General features: G+C 34.4%; 2 protein-coding genes across 2 annotated transcripts; one reads left to right on the top strand and one right to left on the bottom strand.

Annotated features, from left to right (window-relative positions):
- Nucleotides 1-3,316: 3,316 nt before the first annotated feature.
- On the top strand, nt 3,317-5,771 carry LOC119633822 (elongation factor G, mitochondrial). Its single transcript, XM_038027594.1, has 2 exons — nt 3,317-3,506; nt 3,568-5,771. The coding sequence occupies exons 1-2, from the start codon at nt 3,426-3,428 to the stop codon at nt 5,728-5,730; spliced, it is 2,244 nt and encodes a 747-aa protein (XP_037883522.1). The 5' UTR covers nt 3,317-3,425; the 3' UTR covers nt 5,731-5,771.
- Nucleotides 5,772-5,776: 5 nt separating this feature from the next.
- LOC119633823 (39S ribosomal protein L4, mitochondrial) lies at nt 5,777-6,869 on the bottom strand. Its single transcript, XM_038027595.1, has 2 exons — nt 6,130-6,869; nt 5,777-6,073 (listed from the first exon to the last, which is right to left on the bottom strand). The coding sequence occupies exons 1-2, from the start codon at nt 6,813-6,815 to the stop codon at nt 5,854-5,856; spliced, it is 906 nt and encodes a 301-aa protein (XP_037883523.1). The 5' UTR covers nt 6,816-6,869; the 3' UTR covers nt 5,777-5,853.
- Nucleotides 6,870-9,391: the final 2,522 nt, after the last annotated feature.

The raw sequence follows: 9,391 nt of genomic DNA, 5'->3' as shown, positions 1-9,391 counted from the left end.
TAAAATGTGTTCTTGAAGTTGAAATTTCGATTACGCAAGAAAAAATTATCCAAATAATATAGTACGGCAACGCCACTAGGACAGTCTAATGTTATATTTTTTAAAAACGACCATAGTTTTGTTAACAAAATAGTCACATTTTGAAAAACATTCAATGCAAAGAACTTAGCTACAATTTAAAAAAATTTTAGAAATAATAATAATAATAAGAAGATAGACAAATTTCTTACTTTTACAAATGTGAATTCTGTGTAAATACTTTAGTTTTCTTTTTTCTTTTTTTTTTTTTTTGTTTGTTCAGGAAAGTGAGTTAGGTCCGTTGACGATAAGACCAGAAGTTTTTATTATTTGCACTTTATAAATGATGGCCAATGATAGTCAGTTATGTGCTTATGTGCTTTGTAGAGTTAATTCCCAAAGTTTGTCTAGAGGCTTTGGCTTATTAAGAATAGTATTTAGACAATTGGAGTAATAAGCAAAAAAAAACAAAGAAAGAAACATTTATTTAGTAACAGTTTAATAGAATTACAAGGAAAATTCAAAAGTGCCGACTCCCTCTTTCGGAACTGATGAGTTATCTTTTTAATTCAACATTGATTCAATTAAACTATTACTAATTAATTCTGGCCTGTTTTGTTTTAAATTAATCGACACAATTTTTAGAAGCAACTGCGTCCTTCTGTTTTCCGTTAAAAACTATCAGCTGCGATCTATCTAAATAAAAAGATTATCTATCGATAGTATTGAAACTATGTTACAATATTGCCATAGTATTTTAAATGCACGCAGTAATCATTAATGTAGCCTCAAATTTACGTTATTCCGATTAGAATAATATTTGGTCGCAAGATTGAAGGGAATAAAATGAACTCATCATCGTAAATGAAATAAAATAATTATTTTAAAGAGAAGAGGAGCAGACAGCAAATGTTCAAATTAAAAAGCAAGCGTAAGAACTTATTTCGAAACCATAAGCACATCCGCAATCGTAGTACATTTATAAGAGGGGTCTAAGGAATTGTTCATAACTCTAGATTTGATTAGTTGACAAATTATTCAAGAGATTGCTTAGGAAATGAGTAGAAAACTAGGCAGGAAGGAGTGAATCGATGCCAATCAAGAAATTAATTTAAATCTAAGTGGAAAATAGTCGGTACATAACTGGCGTTGCATGAATCAGTCGAAACAGTAGAGGTTGATCGAAGTTAACACATAAGCTCCGTTCCAACAATTGTTAGAAAAATTCAAGGAAACTAAACGCATAAAAATTGTAAAGAATTATTCGTAATGTAAGAGTCAATTAAGGAAATCCTGGAGACACACTTACAGCAATAAGAAAACCAGTGCAAATGAGTTCGGTCGATATGTTAGAATTAATCAAGTTGGAAGCGATTAAGGAATTTGTCGAAGTAAACGGGAATTCGATTGAATCATCAAAACAATTGGTTCAGACAAAGGTCAGATTAGATGAGAATTTTGTAAATCTACTTCTTAGTAGAAAGATAATCACTGAATATAAAAAAAAGAATGAATTAGTTTTAGTTTTGAAAATCTTTCATCTTAAATAAAATATAAAAATTAATTGAATCGAATTGGACAAACTTGTGCAATAAGCTTATAGCGATCGCAATCAGCTGAAGACTTAGGATTTAGCCCACAGGCTTAGGACGGTAGAGGCGACAAGCAGTCAAACGTATAGAATCTATATTAAAAAGTGACTCTTCGTCTTTAAGGGACTTTAAGGGATTTTTCTCAATTCCACGTTTGCATGCACCGGCCACATATCAAATATAGATAATAATTTTATTGGTAATTTTATTTTTCAATAATATTTTTACATACCATTAACTCTTTTCTCCAAATATATCCTTTCAATAGAATGTAGCGGTATTAACAGTATTAAATTTAAAAATGAATATAACATTTTTCTATCCCAAAAACGAAATGTTGTGTTGTCAATAGTACTAATCTATATATATATATATATATAGAATCTGACTCGAATAAATACCAAAATTACCAATAATACATAAACAAAATGGAACCAAAATCTCTTAAGGAGATAGAGCCTCAATGTTTTTTGCATGTCTAGTTGTAGTAATCGACAATGCTCTATCAACAGCTATGTAGATTATATGATAAGCGGAACAGAAAGAGAAATTGCTTAACTTAAAATATCTTTAATATAAAGAAAAAAAATTAAATTCCTAAAATAGAAAATGGAAACAGCTTGTTATATAGTATGTTCTCATTACATGGTATAAAATTAAATGTATATATGCTTAAATTATTGTTGTGATAGTTTGTCTATGTTCTAGGCTGTGTTAAGCAATGACTTGTGATGGTGTATTATGTTTTATTTTTAAGAACTATTTTCTTTTTTTTGTTTTTTGTATTAAGTTATCAAAAATTTATTTTAGCAAGCACTCTTAACCATTAATAATAATTCAAATATTTTTTCATAACGATGTTTAAAAAATAAACAATTATAAAAATCAATTAATTTAATTAAAAATAAAATGTTGTATAATTTCTTTTTTCTCGTAAAAATAAACGTCGTTCCACTTTACTTTGCTATTCTCAGTTACCTTCACTTTGCTACTAGAGAAGATTATATCGTTAATGTTATTATCGTCTTTTTTTTTTTTTTTAATTCTTAATGAACTCACAAGCACCCAAGTTTGTATTTTTCACAGCACTGTAAGTGATGTTAATCTTTGAAATCCTTAGAGTCCCTAATTAGTGCATGATATAAGCATCATCATCATACATCAGACATCAAGTATAAGTAAAGAGTGTTTATGTGTAAGTGCGTATTTGATCATTTCATTGGCTCTTCGATATTATGAATATTTGGTTCGATGATGATAATAAGCCTTCAATTTAATTTTCAGCACAAAACATTTGATACGTCGAAGCAATTATGGCGCGGATTTACAAATCATCGACACTATGATATCACTCCAACAGAGACATCCGTTTGAATCGATGCTTTAATTCGAAAATAAAATCTATTTCCCCATCTGTTTTCATGTCAAAACTGTGCATCCTTCCATACTAACAACTTGGGCAGCGTGAAATTTATGCATTATTTCCTTAAAAACGAAGAAATCTATTCTAGTCTATTCTATTCTATTCTATTCTATTCTATTAACTGTCATTAAGATGATATTGTGTGTCCAGATCATTTCGAAAATTAATAAACTTGTGCGTGTGAATTGTTTCTTTAACAATAAATATCGACTACAGGTTTGTATAAGAGAATGGTAACCCTACATTGTATTTGGTAGTGATAAAATACACCGTTGTACTGAAAAAGGAGTATTCCACCGCTGGTTTAGGTGCTTCAGCGTGTTTGTTGAGTGGGAATACAATCTTTTTTATCCTATCGATTAGTGTTTTTCTAGAGTGAGAAAATATTAACAATGGCTTTATTAAATTGTTTAATCAAGAGCAATTTGTTAACACAAATTAATAATTTAAAAGCTTTAAAATTGCTAAGTCAGGTAAGATAAAAAAAATCCTTTATAGGAATTATGTAATGAAATTTCTTTAATTTACAATAAGAATTGCTATTGCACTCACTTGAAATTTGCGGAGCACAAACCTATCGAAAAAATTCGAAATATTGGTATATCCGCTCATATTGATAGCGGAAAAACGACTTTAACGGAACGTATTTTATTTTATACGGGACGCATTGCGCGTATGCATGAAGTGAAAGGCAAGGATAATGTGGGTGCAACTATGGATTCTATGGAACTGGAACGACAGCGTGGTATAACCATACAGTCTGCCGCTACATATACCCTGTGGAAAGATATCAATATTAACATAATTGACACCCCAGGCCATGTAGATTTCACAGTGGAAGTAGAGCGTGCTTTGCGTGTTTTAGATGGAGCAATTTTGGTTTTATGCGCCGTGGGTGGTGTTCAAAGCCAAACTTTAACTGTTAATCGTCAAATGAAACGTTACAATGTTCCATGCCTTGCATTTATTAACAAACTCGATCGTATGGGCTCGAATCCATATCGGGTGCTATCGCAAATGCGTTCGAAAATGAATCATAATGCTGCTTTTATTCAGTTACCAATTGGCTTGGAAAGCGATTGCAAAGGTATCGTGGATATAGTTGGTGACAAAGCAATATATTTTGATGGTGATTTTGGTGCTCAATTGCGTTATGATGAAATTCCTCAAAATATGCGCACGGAAGTTAAAGAGAGGCGGCAAGAGTTGATTGAGCACTTATCCAATGTAGATGAGAAATTAGGGGAAATGTTCCTAGAAGAAAAAACGCCTAACGAAGATGACCTCAAAGCTGCTTTAAGACGTTCTTGCATTAAGAGAACATTTACTCCGGTTCTTGTTGGCACTGCCTTAAAAAATAAAGGTGTTCAACCCTTATTGGATGCAGTGGTCGACTATTTACCCAATCCTGGAGAAGTTGAGAATATAGCTCTGATTGAGCAGTCAAGCAAAGATCCCCAAAAAATTGTGCTCAATCCTGCACGCGATGGTAAAGAGCCATTTGTAGGGCTAGCCTTTAAACTAGAAGCCGGCCGGTTTGGCCAACTCACCTACTTGAGATGCTATCAGGGAGTTTTGCGCAAAGGCGATAGCATTTTTAATGCCCGAACCGATAAAAAAGTTCGCATCGCTCGTCTAGTGCGCTTGCATTCGAATAATATGGAAGATGTGAATGAAGTTTATGCTGGCGATATTTTTGCACTTTTCGGCGTTGATTGTGCTTCGGGCGACACATTCACCACTAACCCACGTGATGGATTGTCTATGGAATCTATTTACGTGCCAGATCCCGTTGTTTCAATGTCTATTAAGCCCAGTGATCCCAAAGATCGAGACAATTTCGCAAAAGCCGTTGGCAGGTTTACGAAAGAAGATCCAACTTTCCATTTCTGTTATGACAATGACGTTAAAGAGACTTTAGTGTCTGGAATGGGAGAATTACATTTAGAAATTTATGCTCAGCGCATGGAAAGAGAATACAATTGTCCTGTGGTGCTGGGGAAACCTAAAGTGGCTTTCAGAGAAACATTAGTTGCACCATGCGAATTTGATTACTTGCACAAAAAGCAATCTGGCGGTTCGGGTCAATTTGCCCGTGTTATTGGTATTATGGAACCCTTGCCTCCTCATAAAAACACCCTCGTAGAGTTTAGCGATGAAACAGTGGGAACTAACGTACCCAAACAATTTATTCCCGGCGTGGAGAAAGGATTCCGCGAGATGGCCCAAAAAGGTATGCTCTCAGGTCATAAATTATCAGGTGTACGTTTCCGTTTGTTAGATGGCGCCCACCATGCAGTAGACTCGAATGAATTATCTTTTATGATGGCAGCTTATGGTGCCATTAAAGAAGTCTTTCAAAATGGTTCTTGGCAACTTCTGGAACCAATTATGTTGGTTGAAGTAACAGCTCCCGAAGAATTTCAAGGCGCGGTCATGGGACAGTTAAGCAAACGTCATGGTCTTGTGACCGGTACAGACGGTTCTGAGGGTTGGTTTACCGTGTACGCCGAAGTACCCTTAAATGATATGTTTGGTTATGCCGGGGAATTACGGTCAAGTACTCAAGGTAAGGGAGAATTCACCATGGAATATTCTCGATATTCACCTTGCCTACCCGATATACAAGAACAACTTGTGCGTCAGTATCAGGAATCTATGGGTTTACTTCCCGAAAAGAAAAAAAAGAAAAATTGAAATCTTTAGTATTAAGATTAAAAGCAAACATACGTGTACATGTAAACCATTTTTTTACTGCTGTGATATGATATATAAAATAAATCCAGATATTCATTATAGAAAAACCTTTTTCTCATTTTATTAAACTTGACTTAGCTTGAACGGCGCATTTTTAGCAAAAGAATCGGAACGATGCAATTGATATAATAAACGTTCTTCAATATGTTTCACTGCGTTAATAGTCAAGACCAAAGTGTCGTGCTTTAACATAGAATATGTGTTCAGACTGTACGCAGGCATTAAATTGACGTAACTCAGTTTATCTGTAGCAACGCATATATTTTCAGGAAAAATGTCTTCTCTGCAAGAAAAAGGAGAACGTTTTATGAAAAGTTTTTCTTACGGAATAGGACTCACTTATCAACTATTAACACTGAAGGACCCCAATTGCGTTCAATAATTAGATCCTTAATGAATTGATGGTCTCCACTTGGAATCTCGACATCTTTGATAATACGCAAATCATCCTGGGCCAGTTTGACGCTTAGCGTTGCCGTCAAACCCATGACACGTTTAAAAAACGGCAGCATGTAAAAATGAGTTGTAGGTGACCGTGGTCCATGCGCTTTTCCACCACCTCTAAACAGAGGCGATCGAATGGAACCGTGACGTGCTCTACCCGTTCCCTTCTGAGGCCATGGTTTACGACCGCCACCACGGACTTCAGCTCTTGTTTTCGAATGAGCGAAACTGACAAAACGATATTTTCGCTGCCATTCAATGTTCTCATGTATAACATCTACGCGTGGTTGTATAGCAAACACGTCGGGATGCAATTCAATTATACCCAACTTGCGTTCCTGTACATCATCGATATTTTCAATCCAAACTTGACGAGAGTCAGTTACTTGAGCGGGTTCATATGTATCAAAATTCTGGGTCAATATTATCGGCGGCTCCGGCGCAATTTTCTCCGTAACTTTTGTAAGCTGACTTTCATTTTCTTTCGGTAAGTTTTCAGTAGTAGTTCGAAGCGAGGACGTACTGGCAAAGTGACGTATTTTAGGCAATATAGATTTAGTTTTATTCAAAAAATTTAACATTCTGGAGAAACTTTAACAATATGAACGTAAAACTATAAAAAATTCTCAATAGGGATCAATTGTTGAAAATCAGCTGTTTACGTGTGCAGAGTTGCTTTGAAAGGTCATATATCTTGCAGGCGCGAATAGTCGGGTTACTTGTAATACTCAACCTGTTGTCAAACTTTCTTTAGCTTTGATTCTCACTAAAGTTTATTCTTCCCATCATCATTAGCAATTATGTAAATCTGTTAATAATTTATAATAAACGTATGATAAGCGAAATTTTGACTCTGTTGTATAAGGCTTTGTATAAGGATTTGTTAAAGAACAATCGTAATTCACGCGGAGGTTAAACTGGTTGTTTAACGTCGATCTATATGCCTTGGACTCGTATGCAAGAAAAAAGGAGAGCAAAAATAGAACGTCAAAACGGCTGGTGAGCTTTTGATTTCTCGACATAATTGACATTTTCGAATCTTGACGGATCTTAGCTGATAAAGGTGCTCCCATAACGTCAACTGTTATTGTCCGCTTAACCCTACCTTAGTGCTACCTACTGTTACTTATTTTCTTTATTCATTGTTTAAACTTAAGCTAAACCTAACTTGCATGCTAACATACGCTTACGATCTCGAAACTCCTTTTCAAGGACCTATTCGAATTTTCTTTCATGTTCTCATTAGATATAGTGTGAAAATCGGGCAAATAATTGTGACCTGAACGTTTAAAGCTTTCAGACACAGGCTTAAAGTTTTCCTTAATAAAAACTCGATATCACAGACATGGATGGTATGCCCACACCAATAGCCCGCTATAGTAAAAAAACAACAAGTTGTACTAACAAGTCATAACGAAGCCGAAATTGGCACAGAGGGTTGAGAAAGCTGGACGTACACCTTCTTATCACAGACAACACACACAATTGATCACAACAACGACTCCAGTATGCACAAAATCGTATCTTGCTATCTACCTAGTTGTAGATATACATACATATGTTACGATTGCGATTAAAGTTACGATTTACCTAAAGTGGAGAAAACGTATCAAAAGCAAAACGAAATTTGTGTTCAGTCTACCGCACCAGGAATCGAACCTGCATCTTTCGGTCTGACGACCGAAATGACCTTCCAGAACGACAATACTTGGCCGCTGGAAAGATAAAAAGCACTAACCCTGGGCTATTACAGCTACTTCGTGAGCCATTGTTCCTTATGATCAACACTTGTGTCAATCAATGCCTGCCTGGACAAAGTGTTCGCTTTTATGATTACTGAAGTGAGCTATCGCACCTACCTCGTGTGCTGTCTCTCCTTCTGATTATCATTTGTGATGACTGAACTGAGCTATCAGATCTACTTGGTGAGTCCCTGTAATTACTACTTATTTCAATCAATGCCTGCCTTAGGAACGCTTTCGCTTTTATGATGACTGAACTGGGCTCTACCTCGTGACCCATTGTTCCCTCTAATTATCGTTTGTTTCAATCAACGAAGCTTCGCTTTTATGACGACGGAAAAAATTGACTTCTCCATGGGCACTCACAAAAGACGAACTGTTCAAAAGCCGTTATAAAAAATGATAGAAAAAAGTAGCGACTAACGGTTGACAGTCCGTCTCACATAATTTTTTTTAACTTGCAGTAAGAAAATCGTCAACAATTTTCTTTACAATCCTAATGTAAAGCTTTTTAAGCTTCTTAAGATAATTTTTCTTTGCCAGCCTATGCCCTTCTCTTATTTGAGAGATGATTTTTCAATTCTCTACACTCTCTTCAGGGAGATCTTCCAAAGGAAATCTATGTGGTTATAACCGTATGAGGAGAATGTTTGCAGAAAATGAATTTGATCGAATTTATATATGGCAACGAAGAATATTATCCCTTACGATTTAATGTAATTAATGCATGTATGTAATGCGAATATGAAGAATTTTGATTTTAAAATTTACAAAATTTGTTATTACTTAATATGTTCTTGTATTTCTCGCATAAGAAAGAAAAAAAAAAATTTATTTTTCGCAGGCTTTTTTACATTAATATAAAATTCCTTAGAAAATTTCTTTTTCTTAAGAACAAAAAATTCCCCAATAATGTTGTTTATATAATTAGCCACCTAAATAAGCAAAAATTTGAAAAAAAATTTTTCCAAACACATTTTTGCAAGAACACCCAGAGTTAGTAAGCGATAATACCAGATGAGTAACTGAAAATAATTATTGAAACATTCAAGTAATAGTTTTTCTTTGTAAGCGTTTGTTATCTGCATACAGTGGATCGTAAACTGCTCGCCGATCGTCTATGAATGAGAATGAAGACATTCACTAACAAATGGTGAGTAATAAAACTTTCAGAAAGGAACCGAACAAATTGTAAAAAGCCACAAAAAAAAAAATAAAAAATTTATTTAACAAAATAAAAAACAAAACAAAAAAATTAAGAAGCATACACGCTAGAAAAAGTGAACTAATTAAAAAAACAATTAATTGAAGAAAAAAGTATTATATTCATTAAAAAATGTATTCACATGAGCAGTAAGGGATTTGCAAAAATGCTTACAATTTGGAAAAATATCCACCTATTATGTCTGTCCATC

Source organism: Glossina fuscipes, unplaced genomic scaffold (genome assembly GCF_014805625.2).
Source record: "Glossina fuscipes isolate IAEA_lab_2018 unplaced genomic scaffold, Yale_Gfus_2 2, whole genome shotgun sequence".
Classification (NCBI taxonomy): domain Eukaryota; kingdom Metazoa; phylum Arthropoda; class Insecta; order Diptera; family Glossinidae; genus Glossina; species Glossina fuscipes.
Note: the sequence above shows the minus strand (reverse complement) of the source record. Positions and strands in the feature narration are given on the sequence as shown.

What these genes read in the sequence shown, in the direction of transcription:
- LOC119633822 (XM_038027594.1), top strand. Translation starts at nt 3,426, where the DNA reads ATGGCTTTATTAAATTGTTTAATCAAGAGCAATTTGTTAACACAAATT. An exon ending in CTTTAAAATTGCTAAGTCAG is followed by an intron (nt 3,507 to 3,567) that starts GTAAGATAAAAA and finishes ATTTACAATAAG; the next exon opens with AATTGCTATTGCACTCACTT.
- LOC119633823 (XM_038027595.1), bottom strand. Translation starts at nt 6,815, where the DNA reads ATGTTAAATTTTTTGAATAAAACTAAATCTATATTGCCTAAAATACGT. An exon ending in TCAGTGTTAATAGTTGATAA is followed by an intron (nt 6,074 to 6,129) that starts GTGAGTCCTATT and finishes TTTTTCTTGCAG; the next exon opens with AGAAGACATTTTTCCTGAAA.